The following is an 18,671-nucleotide window of genomic DNA, read 5'->3' as shown; positions in this document are numbered from 1 at the left end:
TCTTTCCCTGACTCTCAACCCACACAGTTAGCCCGGCCTTTCAAACAGCCAATGCCACGATCCTAACCCTGCGCTCGAACTCAGTTCCCATGTTAACCTGATCCCCAGTTAAAGCTGTTCTTGCCTGGTGTACCATTGGACATCTCTCACGCTGTCCCAAACCAGGCCCAGAGAAATGGTCCGTGGGTGCGTAAAGCCTGGGAAGCAGAATGGGACAGATGTCGGGGGTTGGGGGTGGGGCCACCCAGGAACGTCACCTGTCCGCTCTGAGCTCTTCGAAAGAACAAGCGGAAAAACGAAATAATAACCTCACTGAAACGTCGTCCCTTTGTGTGCTGGTGAGCCAGTACGCCAACGGAATGCTCCCCTCGGCAAGCCCACTCGGAACGACGTTATTGGCATGACGAGGGTAGGCAAAAAGTGCCAGCGTCCAAATCATGGGTCAGGCGCCCACGAGTTCAGGATTTACTCACTCCATCTCGAATGCATTCATACTCAGTGCCTTGAATACACAAACATCCGGCGATGCAGCCACCTGGTAACACACACGTGCCAAGCGGTGACATCTTTCTGGAGTGCGATGGCACCCCGCTGACTAACAATCTATGAGGTAGTGTGCTTGAACAGATGAACACATGAAGCTGCCTTCTACTGAATCGGACCCTTGGGCCGTCAGGGTCAGTATTGTCTACTCAGACTGGCAGCCTGCCCTTCATGGTCTCTGGCTAAGGTCTTTCACGTCACCTGCTGCCTGGTCCTTTTCACTGAAGATGCCGGGGATTGAATCTGGGACCTTCTGCATGCCGAGCAGAAGCTCTGCCTCTGAGCCATGCCCCCCTCCCCCCTTCCCTGATGCACAGTGTATGTTGCTACTTTCAGCACCCGTGTGCCAGCACTGTTGTGAATATTTTCAGCAGTGTCATCCGGCTAAGGATGCCCAAGCTCTGTTTACCCATCCCAGAAGTTGTCATTTTAGTTTTTGTGACCTTCCTCAGTGGCGCTCAGGATAGCAAATGCTGTTCTCCTCTCCTCCATTTTAAGAACATAAGAACATAAGAGACGCCAATGTTGGATCAGGCCAAAGGCCCATCCCGTCCAACACTCTGTGTCACACAGTGGCCAGAAATACCAGTGCCATCAGGAGGTCCACCAGTGGGGCCAGGACATTAGAAGCCCTCCCACTGTTGACCCCCCCCCCAAGCACCAAGAAGACAGAGCATCACTTGCCCCAGAGTCCCTATCTATACCTTGTGGCTAATAGCCACTGATGGACCTCTGCTCCATATGCTTATCTAATTCCCTTTTGAAGCCGTCCATGCTTGTAGCCGCCACCACTTCCTGTGGCAGTGAATTCCAAGTGTTTATCACTCTTAGGGTGAAGAAGTACTTCCTTTTATCTGTTCTAACCCGACCGCTCAGCAATTTCATGGAGTGCCCACGAGTTCTTGTATTGTGAGAAAGGGAGAAAAGTGCCTCTTTCTCTACCTGCTCTTTCCCATGCATACTCTTATAAACCTCGATCATGTCACCCCTCAGTCATCGTTTCTCCAAGCTAAAGAGCCCTAAGCGCCTTAACCTTTCCTCATAGGGAAAGTGTTCCAACCCTTTTATCATTCGAGTTGTTGGTGAGGATTTTCTAATCCTCACCAACAATCCTACGAGGTAGGTTAGTCGGGGGGGGGGGGAAATGACTGGCCCACAGTTACCCCAGCGAGTTTTGTGGCTGATACAGCCTGTGTCTCTGACCAGTACTAAGCTGAATCTCGGCATGATCAAGGAAGCCCAATGATCCGCTCAGAGGGATCCATTTTTACAGACCGCCCCATGCCTGATTAGCTACCTGAATCCAGACAATAGCGCTCTGCTCTGAATGTGGACCAGTGGATTGTGCAAAGGCTGGTACGTGACATCAAAGGGTGCAACCAGGTGGGTGAGAGAAATGCAAGGGACCCGCAGAACGAATGGCGTGGAGCTATCGTACAGCTTGCTGTTGGCTGATATGCTGGGGTGCAAGAAAGACAGGACACCCAGAGCGGGACTGGGTCAGGCAAACCTGCGTTTTACAGGTTTGACGATGTACGTTTTCCAGTTTTCGGACCCTGCCTCAGGCACTTTTTTACATGGAAAGGCGCTTTGGTAAATGTTACCAGAAAAAAAACCCTCTTGGCCCGGAAGCTCACTCGAATGGCATCCGTTGCCGACTTCCAGCCTAGCCTCCCTGGCAGGATGGTTGTGAGGATAAAATGGGATCACCCTGTTTCCAGACAAAAGGGAATTCGGTGACGCAGGAAAGACTCGAGTGAGGCAGCCAAGCCGAAGACAGGGTGGGAGGGAGGAACTTAGAAGGCACTAGGAATTTTTGGCCAGGAGTGAATTTTTCCTGAATCTTTCCAACCGCACAGCTGCATCCCGTAATGTTTTTGCCAGCTGTTGTGCAGAACCCCTGTCTCTCTCACTTCTGAGCATATTAGCCAACAGTAAGCTTTATGGTAGCTTCACAGCGTTAGTTCTGCCGGCTTCTCACCCGTTTGGTTGCACCGTTTGATGTCATTCATCGGTCCCTGTGCCATTTGACACCATCCTTGAGAAAGGGCACACTTCTGCAGCACAAATCCCAATCTTCCGTACAGTGCCAGAGCACTTTGTGGTGAACTCTACTTAAAGACCCCTAAGATGTCCTGTTCCTGGGTGTCAGCTGTCTGGAAAACGATCCGAAGGAAGTTGTTTTAGTTCCCTGTCTGAAGACATATCCAGTACTTGGATGGGAGGCCACCTGCCATCTTTTGATATGCTGCTCAGCGCCTTTGGAAGGAAGGAAGGGTGCAAATGTCGATACTGTAGTCCTGACTTACAAAGCCCTATGCGGCCAGGGACCTGCATATCTCGGGGACCGTCCTTCCCCGTATGTGCCCCGCAGAGCCTTGTGCTCAGCTGAACAATGTCTTCTGGTAGTCCCTGGCCCGAAGGACGTCCAGCTAGCCTCAGCTAGGGCCAGCGCCCTTTCTGCCCTGGCCCCAGCTCCCATATGAGATCAGGGGGCCCTGCAGGATCTGTTACAAATCTGCAGGGCCTCATAAAACGGGCCCGTTCCACCGGGCCTTTGGTTGAGGCAGCGGGCATCCAAATTCCATTCTTGGCCTCCCCTGCTGACAGTCGTCGCCTAGCGGTTGGTGGCTTGATATCCCTCAACACCGCTTAGAACAGTGGTTCTCAACCTTCCTAATGCCGCGACCCTTTAATACAGTTCCTCATGTTGTGGTGACCCCCAAACATAAAATTATTTTCGTTGCTACTTCATAACTTTAATTATGCTTTAATTATGTTCAGTTTGTAACAATGAACATACATCCTGCATACCAGATATTTACATTACGATTCATAACAGTAGCAAAATTAGTTATGAAGTAGCAACGGAAATAATTAGGGTTGAGAAGAATTAAGGTAGAGAACCACTGGTCTTGGGCGACCCCTGTGAAAGGGTCATTCGACCCCCAAAGGGGTCATGACCCACAGGTTGAGAACCGCTGGTTTAGGTTTCCATCCGAGCGCAACTTTCACTCTGCTTTTTACGAAACTTTGAAATTTTCTAATTCAAATTTTAAATATTGTTTCTCTGTCACAGTGTAATATGTGACCTTGTAAGCTGCCCTGAGCCCGCTCGCGGGGAGGGCGGTATATAAACCAAATAAACAAACAAACAAATATTTATCCCATGCAAATGTACATGCTTATCCTTTTCTCCCCAATGGGGACCCAAAGCTGCTTATACAACATTGTTCTCCCCTCTTCTGGGTTATTATCACAGCAACAACCGTGTAAGTTTCCCTCGCAGAGGGGGGGGATTCAAACCCAGATCCCCTAGTTCGTAGTCTGAAATTCAAAGCGCGGCACCCCTCTGGCTGTCTTCCTTGTGTTGCCACCAGAAAAAGCTAGAAAGATCTTGTTCGTCTCCGTCCCTTTCTTCCAGGACGTACCATCATGACGCTTCTCTTCTCCCTCAGGTATACCCCGAGCTGCAGATCACCAATGCCGTGGAGGGTACCCAGCCTGTCGCCATCGACAACTGGTGCAAGAAGGGGCGACCCAAGTGCAGAAACCACCGGCACATCGTGGTTCCCTATCGGTGTCTGGGTAAGTCCCCGACATAGGCTGGCCACCAAGGATCAACGTGACATGGCAGGTCGGGGTGGTCCTATCGCACATCCGCCCTGTGGGGTCAAGTTCTCTCAGTCTGTAAAATGGGAATAAAAGCAATCCGTAAGCTGTGTGTGAGTCAGGTCTGTGATATGCAATGGAAGTTGGCGGTGGGTTGTCTTAGCTGCTTGTGAACCATGATTCCAGGGGAGTGCTGTCTCACAGATGAGGCTAGTTGCCAAGGCTTGCTTGTCATCTTTCTGTTGTTGAGACACAGTTAGGCTGTGTCCATGCATCGCTGAATATTGCGTGATTTTGCAATAGCAAACTGGATTTTCTTGTGTCAACAGTGATGAATTATTATTATTGTTGTTGTTGTTATTTTTATTATTGTTATTGTTGCTATTGTTATTGTTGCTATTGTTGATGTTGTTGTTGTTGTTGTTAAATTAATACCCTGCCCTATCCCACAAGTGGGCTCAGGGCGGCTTACAGCATAAAATCCACAAAGCAATAAAACCAATAAAACAATAGATGGCACAATTTTAAAAAACACCCCGTGCCTCATATCAGGTGGAATTATTGCTATTGCGCAACAATGATGCAATAACCGATGATACATGAATGCAGCCTTCGACCTGGACTAGCCTTATGACTGGACTAGGTCAGTTCTTGCAGTTTTCTTATAGTGAGTCAGATCTTTGGACTGTCAATATCGGTTTTGCCTGGCCAGACTGGCTGCAGCTCTCCAGGGTCTTAGGAGGTCACTCACCTCACCCACTCTCTGATCCGTTTAGCTGGAGGTGTGAGGGGATTGAACCTGAGATCTTCTGCATGTCAAGCAGACACTCTGCCGCTGACCTACAGCCCTGCTCCGTAGGTGGCTATGGGGATTACCTTTGAGAGTCAGCTGAGTCATTCCCTTGGGGCTTTCTAGCCCTGCGGCACAGCCAGCTCTCCAAGACTTTTAGCAAGCGGCCCATTACCCCTCAAACGCTCTCTCGAGATATTTGGCATGGAGATGCCAGGGGTTGAACTTCGGGCCTTGTGCATGCCAAACTATGCTGTACCGCTGAGCAATGTTCCCTCTAAGCTGTGGAGTCTTGTGAGCAAAATTTCTACTTTGTGAGCTGCTGGCATGAAAGTTGTGAGCGAGCGAGTTGGCGGCTGCATCAGTTAGCTTGCTCTGGAGCCCCCTCCTTCCTGAGCGGAGACAAAAATCTGTGAGCCGGAGGCTAAAATTCTGTGAGCTAGCGCACACTAGCTCAGCTTAGAGGGGACACTGCCGCTGAGTTGTGGAAGGAACCGACGCTTGCTCACTCTCTCCTTCCCTTCCCCAGTGGGTGAATTTGTGAGCGAGGCGCTCCTGGTGCCCGACAAATGCAAGTTCCTGCATCAAGAGAAGATGGACTCGTGCGAGAGCTACTTGTATTGGCACAGTGTGGCCAAGGAGGTGAGCTGCAGCCCTGGGACTGCTGACTGCAAACAAAGCCATCCGCCTTGGAGATGAACAGGGGCAAAAACATCAACGAAACCACGCCAATTTTATATTGTCACCGCAGCATCGAAGAGGGTGGTTGCTGGGATCTGGAGACCCAGCCCTCTGAGGAAAGGCTAAGGGGCTTGGGAATGAACAGTCTGGAGAAGGGGAGGTTGAGGGGGGGGACATGACTGCTCTCTTTAAGTCTTTGAAGGGCTGTCACTTTTAGAGGAGGGCAGGGAGCTGTTCCTGTTGGCAGCAGAGTATAGGACTTGCAATAATGGGGTTGAATTAAGGGCAGGAAGATCCCAGCTGGATATTAGGAAAACCTTTTTTAGGGTAAGAGTTGTGCAACAGTGGGATCAGCTGCCTGGGGAGGCGGTGAGCTCCCCCTCACTGGCAGTCTTTATGCAGCGCCTGGACAAACACTTGTCAGGGATGCTCTAGGCTGGTCCTGCAGTTTGGTGTAGTGGTTAAGTGCGCGGACTTTAATCTGGGAGAACCGGGTTTGGTTCCCCACTCCTCCACTTGCACCTGGCTGGATGACCTTGAGCAAGCCTTAGTTCTGATAAGAGCTGTTCTTGAAAAAGAGCAGTCTCTGTCAGAGCTCTCTCAGCCCCACCTACCTCACAGGGTGTCTGTTGTGGGGAGGGGAAGGAGTTTCTAAGCCGCTCTGAGACTCCCTTGGGTAGTGAAGGGCGGGGTATAAATCCAATCTCTTCTTCTTCTCATTGCGTGGGGGGTTGGGCTAGATGGCCTGTATGGCCCCTTCCAACTCTGTGATTCTTTGATTCTACGGAAGAGGATTTTGTATGAGAAATCTCTGGAAGATGCCATGGGGCCCAAGTGCAGTCCACCCGGCTGTGATAGAGCAGAAGAGCCACAGCCTTTGGCTTCTTAATGCTGGTTTGGGGGGGGGGGGGGGCAGCATGGCAGCATAGCCCAGTCTCATCCGATCTCAGAAGCTCAGCAGGGTCGGTATGTGAAAGGGAGACCACCCAGGAAGGCTCCGCAGAGGAAGGCCGTGGCAAACCTGCTCTGCTTTGCACGTGCCTTGAGGGCCCTTGTCGGGGTTGCCCCAAGTCAGCTGTGACTTTGAGGCACTTTACACACACAGTGTCTGTTTTCAGTGTGTGTATGTTTTCCACGTTTCTAGTCCTTATGAGTGTATAAAGGTACAGGCGGAACTGTTTTGGACATCACCTGGTGAAATCCCAGAAGGCGGAGGAGTTGTGGCGCAAGATCTCCAGTGCCCAGGAGGTGGGGAGAGACGCCCGGGAGCCCTGCCCTGTGACTAGGCGAAAGAATAAATATTTGCAGAACAGTAGAGCATGCACAAAACGAGAGAGGTCACGTGCATTCTTCTTAACTCTTGGGAATGTCTGTAGGTGGAAGAACTGGGCAGAATGTTGTGGTTTCTTTTGACGTATGCGTAGTTTGGCCGGTGATATTGAAGGGCTGGCTGAAGGATCCACTGTTCCTTGGCCCACGTGTCCCATCCCGCAGGTGTGCACTTGGCATTCTGGGTTGAAACTTAGATTCTCAGGTGCTCAGGGAGCCAGTTTGGATCGGCACTGTGGTGCATGGGGAAAGGGAGCTTAACCCCACCCCACCCATGGCATTTTCCTGACCATTTCAGCCTCTGGGGCTGCTTGCCCTATTATTATTATCATATGGCAGTGTGTGTAGTATAGCCAGGAGAGCCTAAGATTGACTGGCAGCCAGAAGTTCTAGCTCTTTTTCTGTTATGCACTGCTAGGTAGCAAGCTAGACTAACTTAACATGTACCGATGGGACTGCAAGCAGGGTAAATGGCAGCTCCCTGGAGAGATATCGAGTTGAGAAAATGGCAGCCGGGGGTGGGGGAGTCTTGCTCATCTCCCCCACCAGGGCCAACATACCCGAAGGTGTGCCAGCTGCCGGGGCCCAGGACGTCCGGTGGGGCCCACTGCCGCTGACCCCCGCCCACGTACCTTCCCTGCCGCCCGTCTTTACCGATGCTCCCAGCTGCCCAGAGTCATTGAGAAAGGGCACGTGGGTGCGCAGCTGCAGCACCCGTGCTGGCAATGGTGGGGGCACTCACAGCTGCATCCGCTGGCTGGTGTTGCTGGGGGAGAGGGGGTGCATGGGGTGCGGGCAACTGAGCATGCGTGGGGGGGAGGGCTTGCAAGCCGGAGAAGGATGCACAGGTGAGGTGGGAGCCCCAGGCACTGTATGCCCAGGGTCCCCCAAAAACTTGGAACTGGCCCTGCGGGACCTTGCCGTAGCCACACATCTCTCCAACTGTAGGGGCTCCCTGGGTATTCTTCCTGCTTCTGCAGCCTAACAGGCTGTTCATCAGGGAGTGGAACTGACCAGAAGCAGCAGGGCGGCTTCCCTTCCCTTTCCCAGCCTCCCTGCTGCTGCAGGGCAAGGGGCACTGGGAGTGGGGGGTCCAGGGGTGGGTCTGGCATCCTCCTGTGGTGGGGCAGGGCTCATCGGTGGTGGGGCACTGCCCCCAAATGCCCCGCTGTAGCTACTTGCCTGGTCCCTATGTGGGTGAGAATCGAAGCTTCAGCTGGGAGCTCCCAATCCCCATCTGTTTGATAGGGTTTTGGCTGGGCCCGGGGACAGTGCATCCTGTTAACAGGCCCCATGGGGTGCACAGCAGCATCGTGATACTGTCCTCTTCCTCTGATTCACAGGCCTGCAGCCCTGAGGAACTGGTGCTTCACAGCTACGGCATGCTGTTGCCCTGTGGGGCCGACCGCTTCCGAGGGGTCGAGTACGTGTGTTGCCCCGCACGCCCCACGCCCGTCAGGGTGGAACAAGCCACCGAGGCCCCTCCGAGCCTTGCCCATATGAGGGCGGAAGCGGTGTACAGGTGAGCAGACAGCTCCACATCGCACTTCGGTCCGGGGCACAACATCGCACTTCGGTCCGGGGCACCAACATCGCCTGGTGGTTCCAGGCCCCCAGGAGGCAAGGCTCGCCACAACTAGGACCAGATCCTTTTCAGTGGTGGCCCCTACCTGGTGGAACGAACTCCCGGAGGTGATCAGGGCCCCACGGGACCTTATGCAGTTCCGCAGGGCCTGTAAGACGGAGCTCTTCTGCCAGGCTTTCACATAGGGGCCACCACTACCACCGCCACCAATGAGGTGGATAACATTGGGGTTAAGGATGGCCCAGGAAGATCTGCCACAATTTCTGCGTAGCCACTGGATTTACCTGGTTGAGCTATAGGATAACATCACCCTGGAGAACCATCCGGAGACCATCTTGTTAAATTGAGTATAATTTTTATTAATTGTCATTAATGTTTTATTGCTTTTATCTGTTTTATATGGGTTTTCCCCTTGTAAGCCACCCTGAGCCCGCTCTGCGGGGAGGGCGGGGTATAAATCGTAATAAATAAATAAATAAATAAGCATCCTCCGCCCCTTAGAAGGATAGCGAGCATTTGTCATTTAGAGCGTTCAGAAGTGCTCAGCTTCAAGCAGACCTTACAACGGCCCTGTAAGGTGGATCGGCGTGCTTATTTCTATATTGCAGGCAGGAGGCTGAGGTCAGGGAAGGGTGTTTGTCTTAAAAGCCAGTTAGCAAGATCTGAACTGGAGGCTTCTGAATTCACTGCAAAGTCACTTGCCTACAAAGCTATGCTCGCTCTTACTTTGCTTATTTTCCAAAAATGGGGTGTAAGAGAAATTCCTCACAATTTTAGAAATGCCTCGCGAGTTTCTTTTGAAGTTGGCCCTGCTGGAATTCAGCTTTCTGGCTGCATGAATTTTTTGAAACTTGCTTGTCTCTTTTTAAAAAAATAAAAACATGGGCAGTCTGTTTTTCATTTCATGACTGTATGCTTGCATTCATGATCCCCCCCCCCATAAAAGCTGAGTGTCTAGTTCAAGATCTGAGTCATTTGACATCCCAGCGCTTCCTCTTGTGTGTTCACAAAACCGAGCTTGAATTCTGATTCAGACCTGGCATGGTGTACTGGTCTGAGTCTCTCACTAAGCCTGGCAAGACCCAAGTTCAAATTTCTGCTTGGCCGTGAAGCTAACTGGGCAAATCTTTAGCCGGCCACACTTTTTCAGCCTACCTTTCAGGCTTGTTGTGTGAGGAAAGGGCGAGAACTGCATACACCACTGTAGTACCCCAGAGAAACAAAACGAATTTGTATTTCAAGTAAGTGCTATAGATCTCTCCTCCCACTTAATCTGCTGCCATCCCAGTAGGAGCTACATCGTCCTGTTCAGGGTACTTCCGGAAAGGAAACTGTACCTTTCCCCCCTTTCTACAAAATGTGTCTCCCTCATCCACTTTCTTTGTGGCACCTCTCAGAGAATCGCCTGACTTGGTTCCTCTGTCCCCAGCAACAAGGTTCCAACAGCTCGCATCCCAACGGAGGAGGAGAGCCTGGAGCTGGAAGAAGATCGGGACCTGGAGGAGGAGGAGGAAGAGGTGGAGGAGGAGGAAGAGGAAGAGGAAGAGGAGGAAGAGAGCCCTCCAGACAATGCCTCAGACTCGGACCCCTTCCCTAACGCCTTGGATGACTACTTTGTGGAGCCGGGTTACTACGACGATAGCATCACCCAGACGACCATCACCACCACTACGCAGACCACTGAAGAGGACATCAAAGGTAAGCCGACGCAGGCAGCGGTGGACGTTTCCGAAGGGAGAAGTTTGTTGAATGCCTGCTGCGGAAGGAGTGACCGTTTGGCACATGAGAGTCCAGGGCGCGTGGAGCCAGCAGAAACCACCCAGGGGGTGGGAAGGAAACGCTCAGCTGCCTGGCCCGGTCACGTCTCCGCCACCACACAATGGGGCCTCTGTCTGAGGCAGAGCTCGGAACCTGGCTCTTCCCGACACGAAGGGGCAGCCGCCTCCCAGCCAACGCGTCCTTCAAGTCAACATCTCTGAGAGGCTGAAGGGGGCACTCCTGCCTCAGCTGGCACCAAACCCAGCGCCTGTCAGGCTCTGAATTACGCTGGGCCTCTGGCAGTGAGGGTTTGTTGTTGTTTTTTAAGATGGTTTCTTTTAAGAAGGGGACTGATACCACAGTAGTGAGACTTCTCTGTTATCAACGCAGCTTGAGGCAGGTAAACAGTTCGCTTTGAGATGGGTGCACGCGGGGGAATTCTCCGAGTAACAATCTCTCCCTTCCTCCTCGCAGTGACCCCGACCCCTCGCCCGACAGATGGAGTGGACGTGTACTTTGAAATGCCCGGAGATGGGAGCGAGCACGCCAACTTCCTGCGGGCCAAGATGGATCTGGAGGAGCGCCGCATGAGGCAGATCAACGAGGTGATTCACTGGCCCCCTGTCCCTTCTGGTGTCGTGCCAGAACATTTAAAGGTAAAGGTTCCCTTGCTCGAAAGCCAGTCGAGTCCGACTCTATGGTTGCGGTGCTCATCTCCGTTTCAAAGCCGAAGAGCCAGCGCTGTCTGAAGACGTTTCCATGGTCATGTGGCCGGCATGACTAAACACCAAAGCGCACAGAATGCTGTTACCTTCCCACCGAAGTGGTACCTATTTATCTACTTGCAATTTCTTGCTTTTGATCTGCTAGGTTGGCAAGAGCTGGGGCCGGAGACGGGAGCTTACTCCGTCACACGGCACTCGGGTCTCGAACTACTGAGCTACCAACCTTCCAGTCTGCAACTCAGCATCTTAACCTCTGAGCCACCGCAGCCCTGGCTACCCTCCAAAGGCCAACCTAAATAATTCAGCTTTGTATGCCCTGCAGAAACTAAGTCCAGCCGGGCATGGGTGTCATCCAGGAATGCATTCCACAGGGTAGGGGCCACAACTGAGAAGGCCCTTCCCCTGGTGACAGCTAACCCAGCCATCCTGGGGCCAGGCAAAACATTGGTCTGCTAGGTTTGAGTTGAGTAACACCTTAAAGAACAAGCCACTTTCCAGGATATGACCTTTTGAGAGTCGAGCAAGTCCGAGATAGGGAGCTTTGACTCTTGAAAGCTTGTACCCTGGAAAACGTGTTGGCCTTTTAGAGGCTACTGGAACCCAAATCTTGCTTTCTTCTTTGCACATCTAAGCAGTGAACTCTTTACTTGAGGAAGGGAAGGGCCCAGTGGCCTGACAGAAGCCTCCCTTTGTGCAAACTGGCAACCAGCTAGGTTCAAAGAGATTTCTGTGTTTGTATGGGGGGGGAGGGGGGAGACGCAGATCCAAGTGTCTAGGGAGCAAGCTAAAGAGGTCTACTTGGAAGTCCAGTTTTATTCAGGGAGGCTGACATTCTTAGGGCTGCAGCCTTCAGCACTTTATCCCTCACCTCTCCTGACTTTGCAAGAAGAAAATGCTCAACAGTATCCGATATCTGATGGGCTGCGGTGGCTCAGTGGTTAAGACGCTGAACTGCAGACCGGGAGGTCGTTAGTTCGGCAGTTTGAGACCCGAGTGTCGCATGACGGAGTGAGCTCCCATCTCTGGTCCCAGCTCCTGCCAACCTAGCAGATCAAAAGCAAGAAATTGCACGTAGATAAATAGGTACCGCTTTGGTAGGAAGGTAACAGCGTTCCGTGCGCCTCGGCGTCTAGTCATGCCGGCCACATGACCACGGAAACGTCTTCGAAAAGCTCTGGCTCTTCGGCTTGGAAACAGAGATGAGCACCGCACCCCTAGAGTCGGATTCGACTGGCTTTCGAGCAAGAGAAACCTTTACCTTTATCCGGTATCTATAATACAGATACCTCATGCAGCTAATACCAGGAAGCGGTGGGTGACTGCAGTATGGGAGCAGAGTAGACTATGTGCCTGTCAGTGGGCACAGCATCAGGATCCAGGGTTTTGTTCTGATTTCGTAGGTCATGAAGGAGTGGGCCGAGGCCGACAACCAAGCCAAGAACTTGCCCAAGACTGACCGACAGGCACTCAACGAGGTGAGCATCGGCACTGGGGAAAGGGACGATTGGCCAGCCACCGTGCTGCAGTCTACTCTGGCATATCCATTGGTGGCGGTTGTTAGCTTGACCATGTTTGGGGCTTCCTTAATACTGTGGTTTTGGTCACATTGTGAGAAGACTCCCTGGAAAAGACAATAAGGCTAGCAAAAGTCAGTTGAAAACGCGGAAGACCCAGCACGAGGTGGGTTGACTCAACAAAGGAAGCCACGGCCCTCCATTTGCGAGGCCTGAGCAAGGCTGTCAACAATAGAGCATTCAGAGGTCAAAGGGGGAACCTCAGCATTTAGAGGCAGTCTACCTCTGAATCCCAGTGCCAGGAGGCAGCATCAGGGGAAGACCTCGACCTCTATACCTTGTTGTTGGCCTTCCAGAGGAGCTGGTTGGCCACTGTGTGAGACAGGAGCTGGACTAGATGGACCACTCGTCTGATCCAGAAGGGCTGTTCTTATGTTGTTAAGAACATAAAGTTTTGGAGGTCATTCATCCATAAGGATGCCATAAGTCCAAAACAGCTTGGTGGCACATAGCTCACATATGTTGTGTTTGTCAGTGGCTTGGGTTTCTAGTCTCACCTGTTACCTGTCTGCCTCCTCACTCTTACCTTTTTAATGAGTACCCCTCCCCCACCCGGGTTGCTATTCCCCCAATTTCTGGCCCCCGAATCCACCTGCCAGCCAGCTGCCGGCAGGGGGAGCTCCGCCCCCAAAGAGCTCCCCGGCATCCAATGTGCCTGACGTGGTGAGGTCACCCAGAGGTGACATCATCACTCTGAGCACATTGCCAGGGGATGCTCTAGCATTTGGCCCAAAACTCTATGGTACCATAGAGCTTTTGACCAAATGCTAGAGATTCGCCCCGCAATGGGCTCAGCACGATGATGTCACTTCGGGATGACATCATCGCGGTGCACGCATGCAAGAAGATCCCAGGAAGGAGCCTCCGTCCCCGTCCCCCCCGTCCCCCGTGTGGCGAGTTTACTATCACTGTTAGGGCCCCTAGTTTTACATCGTGGCCTTCTGGGTAAGTGGCATTTGCTTTCTCCATGGCTTTTGTCCATAAACCATCTTAAACGTATATGTTCTAAAAGCATATAAATTATGACATACATTCATTTAATTGATTACCTTCCACTTCCGCCCCGGCTCGCTGCTTTTGGCTGTCGCAGCATTTCCAGTCCATCCTCCAGACGCTGGAAGAGCAGGTGGCCAAGGAACGACAGCGGCTGGTGGAGACTCACCTGGCCCGGGTGGTGGCCCTGCTGAACGATAACCGCCGTGCAGCGCTCGAGAGCTACCTGACAGCCGTGCAGAATGATAACCCTCAGGTAGGCAGAGGGACCCTGGCCTGGATGGCCCAGGCTAGCCCCATCTAGTCCGATCTTGGAAGCTAAGCAGGGTCGGGCCTGGTTAGTACTTGGATGGGAGACCACCAAGGAAGTTGTCATGATCTGGGGCCTATAGCAGCGCGGCCTACAGGCTCTAGGGAGGCCTAGATGGCTCCAGGGAAGCCTGTATTAGAGTGACTGCAGGGCCTGCATTTCCCAGGTCACCCTTTGTGATTGGCTAACAGGGGGGTTGGAGGGAAAACTTACACCAGCAGTAGAGGGTGGCGCCTGGGAAGAAGGGATCAAAGGCCTGGCCCAGCGTGGGAGGGGGGTTCACTCCCAGGGAGCAGAGCCGGTGAGGCTGCTGCAGAAGGAGGGATCCCTCATCCAAAAGGGGTGAGTCAGTTTGAGGCCAAATACCTAGCAAAGGCTAGGTCAGTATAGTCAGATGCTTTAGGATTTCTTATTTTGCTGGTTTCCCTCCTTTGCTGTGCTAATTTTTCCTTTATATTACTGGATTATCGTTGTTGTCAAATCTCTGTAATAAAAAATAGTCTGTTACTCTGCCCGGGTCCTCACGCCTCATTCGGTCACGTATAAGGGGAAACCTACTGGAAAAGGAGTGTATAAAGGGGTGGGGTGGGTGCCCTGGGCCCTCCTGAGGACACCCATACCAGAGTGGTGGCAGCCAATAAAGAACCCTTCTAGCCACTGCTGGCCACAGAAGTCCAGGGTTGCTGTGCAGAGGCAGGCAATGGAAAAGCACCTCTGTTCATCTCTTGCTTTGAAAACCCCATGAGAGATCACATTAAGTCAGCTGCGACTTGATGGCGCTTTCTGCCACCAGGCAGAGGGAGCATGGGCGAATTGGATGAGAGTGGAGAGTTCTCCAGGGCGTTGGGAACGGAGGGTATCTGTTGTCCAGACAATAGCTCACAGCATTCACGGTTTGGTGCAGTTGTGTTAAATCAGGGGGCGGCGCCACGGCTTAGGAGAAGAGCATCTGCTCGGCAGGCCAAGGTTCCAGGGTCCATTCCCTGCGGCATCTCCCCTTTAAAAAGGAATCTGGTAGCAGGTGATGCAAAAGACCTCTGCCCGAGAACCTGGAGAGCTGCTGCCAGCCTGGGTAGATGGTGCTATCCTTGATGGACCGAAAGGCCTCTTCAGTATAAGGCAGCTTCTTGCGTGAGAGAGATCGTTCCAGACAGGTAGCGGCATCAAGGCCGTTGTAGCAGAATCACACAGGAGTCTGGCAGTACCTTGAAGACGAACAGATTTTAATTATAATAGGAACTTTCGTGAGTCAGATCTGTGCCTCTAAGGAAGTGGGGAGTGTAAGGGGAAGGGGGGGCTGCAGCTTGTTCATTGGCTTGGATCCAGCAGCACAAGTGGAAAGGGAAAATGTACTTGGCACAGTTCCACTTGCACAAATGGTAGCGCATAGGCTGCAGTGGCGCATAATGCTTCAATATAATTTTTTTAGCAGAATAACGATACGCGTATAGATCAGTGAAACGCACAACTTCTTCCACCCGACTTTTAATGCCCCAAATAGCCTTTTTAAAAAAAAACTTCAATGGTCTTTGATGGGTTTCAATCATTTCGGCTGCTGATTTATTTTAATTGAGATTGCTGATGCCTTTAATTCCTCTGATTCCCTCCCCCCCTCGCTGCTTTAATTCTGATGACTTTGTAGGCCGATGCTGTCTTTTATATTGTGTTTGGTTGTCATCTGTTGTGAATCTGATTTTTTTTTTTTTGTAAACCTCCGAGTGTTGTTTTTAAACACAAAAGCGGTGTGGAAACTCTCTGAATAGGTCGAATTAGCAAGTAGATGTGAGGCCACGTAAGACAGGTGCAGTCCAGAAGTTGGCCATTCTCAGCAGAAGTCCGAGTATAGCTCAGCTGATCATCCTTTCTACTGATGTTCCCACCACTCTGTCAATCTCCTCCCTAGATTCCTCCAGCATCCCTCCACCTCCCATTCTCCTCAACTGCTGGATCCCCTTCTGTTAAGAGCCAGTTTGGTGTAGTGATTAAGAGTCATGGGTTCTAAGCTGGAGAACTGGGTCTGATTCCCCACACCTCCACATGCAGTTGCTGGTGTGACCTTGGGTCAGTCACAAGTTTTCTGAGCTGTTCTCTCAAGGGCAGCTCTCCAGAGAGCTCAGTCAGCCCTACCTACCTCACAGGGTGTCTTTTGTGGGGTGGAAAGGGAAAGGAGATGGTAAGCCACTCTGAGACTCCGAGTGAAGGGCAAAGTATAAATCCAATCTCTTCTTCTTAGGGAGGAGCTGTAGCTCAGTGGTTGAGCATCTGCTTTGCATGCCACAGGCCCTAAGTTCAGTCATCAGCACTTCCAGCTAAAAGAATCAGGGATGAGGTGATGTGGAGGACTTTCCTCTGAGACCCTGGAGTGCTGCAGTAGACAAGCATGACAGTCCAATAGTCCCTCTCAGGATAATGCAGCTTGGTGCATTCTCATTAAGAGGAGAGGTCATGGCTACAGAGGTGGAACATCTGCTTAGCATGCAGAAGGTCCCAGGTTCAATCCGCCTCATCTCCAATTAAATGGATTAGGTACCAGGAGATGTGAAAGGACCTCTGCTGGAGACAAGACAGTTGGAATCTAAGTGGTACAGAGAGCCACTACCAGCATCAAAAGATTAAAATATCTATTAAAAAAGAAAATGTTTACAAGCCTACTTTTAGCACAGCACCAGACTGAAGCAAGGAAGAACAAAAGAAGTGGGTACAAAGCACAGTCCTTTTATCCCTGATGCCCTAACTGATGGGAAAATAGAGCAGGCACAGATACTCTTAGAAAGTTGCACGTTTGTCCTCTCGTTGTTCCATTACCTGGGGGATCCAAGCAGCCTTCGTGGAGGCTGCATGGTGAGCAGAAAATGGCTGCTGTGGAGAACAAACCTGCCGAAGGTCTGCCCTTGTTGAGGATCTGGAGTGTCTAGAGAGACTTCTTGTCAGAGTAGATGATACCAACTTTGATGGACCGGTGGTCTGACTCAGCTTCATGTCTTCCTCCTTGCCCCCATCTCTGGTCTCTCTGCTGTTCTCCATGCCTGGTACACCCTTTGCTACTTCTGGACTGGCCTAACCGTAGAGGCCACTGAGGTAGCATCCCAGGGCACGAGAATCCCCGGGGTGATTCCCTGAGCAACATAAATTCCCTTTTGTTTAGTTTGTAGCCTGGCCTTTTTTTCTATCACGGAAGTCAAGGTGGTGTATGGGAAGGGCCGCCTAGCTAGCGGACTGCTGCATCGAGGGTCCTGTGTCACATGCTTTCTAGCCATGCTCTGGGACTAGGCATCCTTGGAGAACATGCTGCTCACTGCATTCCTGCAGGGAAGGGCACCGAGGAAACTATGCAGCTCACTATCTAGGCTAGGGTCCTAATCCCAGTGTTTCCTAGGGTGCAGTGGAGAGCCTGCATGATGCAGTGTTGGTTTAGGACCTTGGATCCCAATCCCCACTCAGCCATGGTAGCTGGTTGAGTGGCCTTGGGCCAGCCTCAGCCTACCTTGCCTCGCAGGGCTGTTGTGGAAGCCAGATCGAGGAGGTTACAACCGTCTACGCTGCCCTGAGTTCCTTGGAGGAAGGGTGGGATAGAAGCAGATGTTGGGAGAGGTCATCATGGCTGTAAAGGAGACGAAATAGTCACGACCAATTGAGTCAAGAGAATGGTCTGTGCCGTCTTTTCTTCTCAAATGGGGACCCAAAGCGGCTTTCAACATCATTCTCCCTGCTTCCTGTTTTATTCTCACAACAACAACCCTGTGAGGTAGGTTAGGCTGAGAGGGAGCAACTGGACCAAGGCCACCCACGCAAGCTTCTGTGAGAGAGTTGGGATTCGAACCTGGGTCTCCAGCGTTGTAACCCCTGCACCATGCTGGCTCACTCAGGAGTTGAACTGAGTGCTTGTGTGTGTGTGTGTGTGTGTCGTTGTAACCCCTGCACCGTGCTGGCTCACTCAGGAATTGAACTGAGTGCTTTTGTGTGTGTTTGTGTGTGTTAATGGCCGTGAGACATGGGGAGAAGGGACTTTAATTTGCTGATCTGGATAGCCCAGGCTGGCTGGATTTCACCAGATCTCGGAAGCTAAGCGGAGTCAGGCCTGGTTAGTATTTGTGCGGGAGACCACTGAGGAAGTCCAGGGTCACTATGCAGAGGCAGGCAGTGACAAACCACCTCTCAGTGTCTCTTGCCTTGAAAACCCTGCAGGGTCACCATAAGTCAGCCGTGACTCAAGGGCAAAGGAAGAAAAGACAAAGGGAGATGGGCCTTTAATTCGTACAGGGTATCTTTCCCCACTGCTTCTGAGACCTTTGTCAAGATCGACTCCTTCAGCAGAGACTGCTGCAACCTCCTGCCACCTACCCTATCTGCTCCCTTCTGTCCCGTTTGCCTGATGCCGGCTGCAAGCTGAGTTGCCCTGACGTCCCCCACCGCCTCGAGCACTTTGGTGCCGCGAGTGGCAAGTTGGTAGCAAGCGTGTGGCTGGATATCAGGGATACACACGGAAGCGACTGTTGACAGAGATTGAAGGAAAGGTTGATCGTGGAGGATAATATGCAAGCGAGCTCTGCCGGCGGGGGCGGGGGAAGGACCAGTTAGCCTGGAATAACCCACCGCGTGCAGGTGCATGGAACCTGAGATGCTCATTCCTGTCTTTCTGTATCTAATACTTAAGCGATGCATGCCCCAAAATGCTGTGAGCTATACAGATCGAGGCACAGCCGATTATACGGAGAACGTGCAGCTTAAGGGTACTCAGCAGAGCCGTGGTTGGGTGGGAAGGAAGAGGGGC

At 51.9% G+C, this 18,671-nt stretch overlaps 1 protein-coding gene across 2 annotated transcripts in view; it reads left to right on the top strand.

The window, feature by feature from the left end:
* The window catches only part of APLP1 (amyloid beta (A4) precursor-like protein 1), a 57,754-nt gene that overhangs the window by 237 nt on the left and 38,846 nt on the right, over positions 1-18,671 (top strand). For both annotated transcript variants that reach the window (XM_015408575.1, XM_015408574.1), the window contains exons 2-8: positions 4,002-4,131; positions 5,475-5,587; positions 8,299-8,477; positions 9,970-10,238; positions 10,773-10,903; positions 12,424-12,498; positions 13,688-13,846. In XM_015408575.1, the coding sequence (XP_015264061.1) occupies positions 4,002-4,131; positions 5,475-5,587; positions 8,299-8,477; positions 9,970-10,238; positions 10,773-10,903; positions 12,424-12,498; positions 13,688-13,846 (1,056 nt within the window). The remainder of the gene's footprint in view (positions 1-4,001; positions 4,132-5,474; positions 5,588-8,298; positions 8,478-9,969; positions 10,239-10,772; positions 10,904-12,423; positions 12,499-13,687; positions 13,847-18,671) is intronic.

The sequence above is a fragment of the Gekko japonicus genome, unplaced genomic scaffold, assembly GCF_001447785.1.
Source record: "Gekko japonicus isolate JY-2015 unplaced genomic scaffold, Gekko_japonicus_V1.1 scaffold1388, whole genome shotgun sequence".
Classification (NCBI taxonomy): Eukaryota; Metazoa; Chordata; class Lepidosauria; order Squamata; family Gekkonidae; genus Gekko; species Gekko japonicus.
Note: the sequence above shows the minus strand (reverse complement) of the source record. Positions and strands in the feature narration are given on the sequence as shown.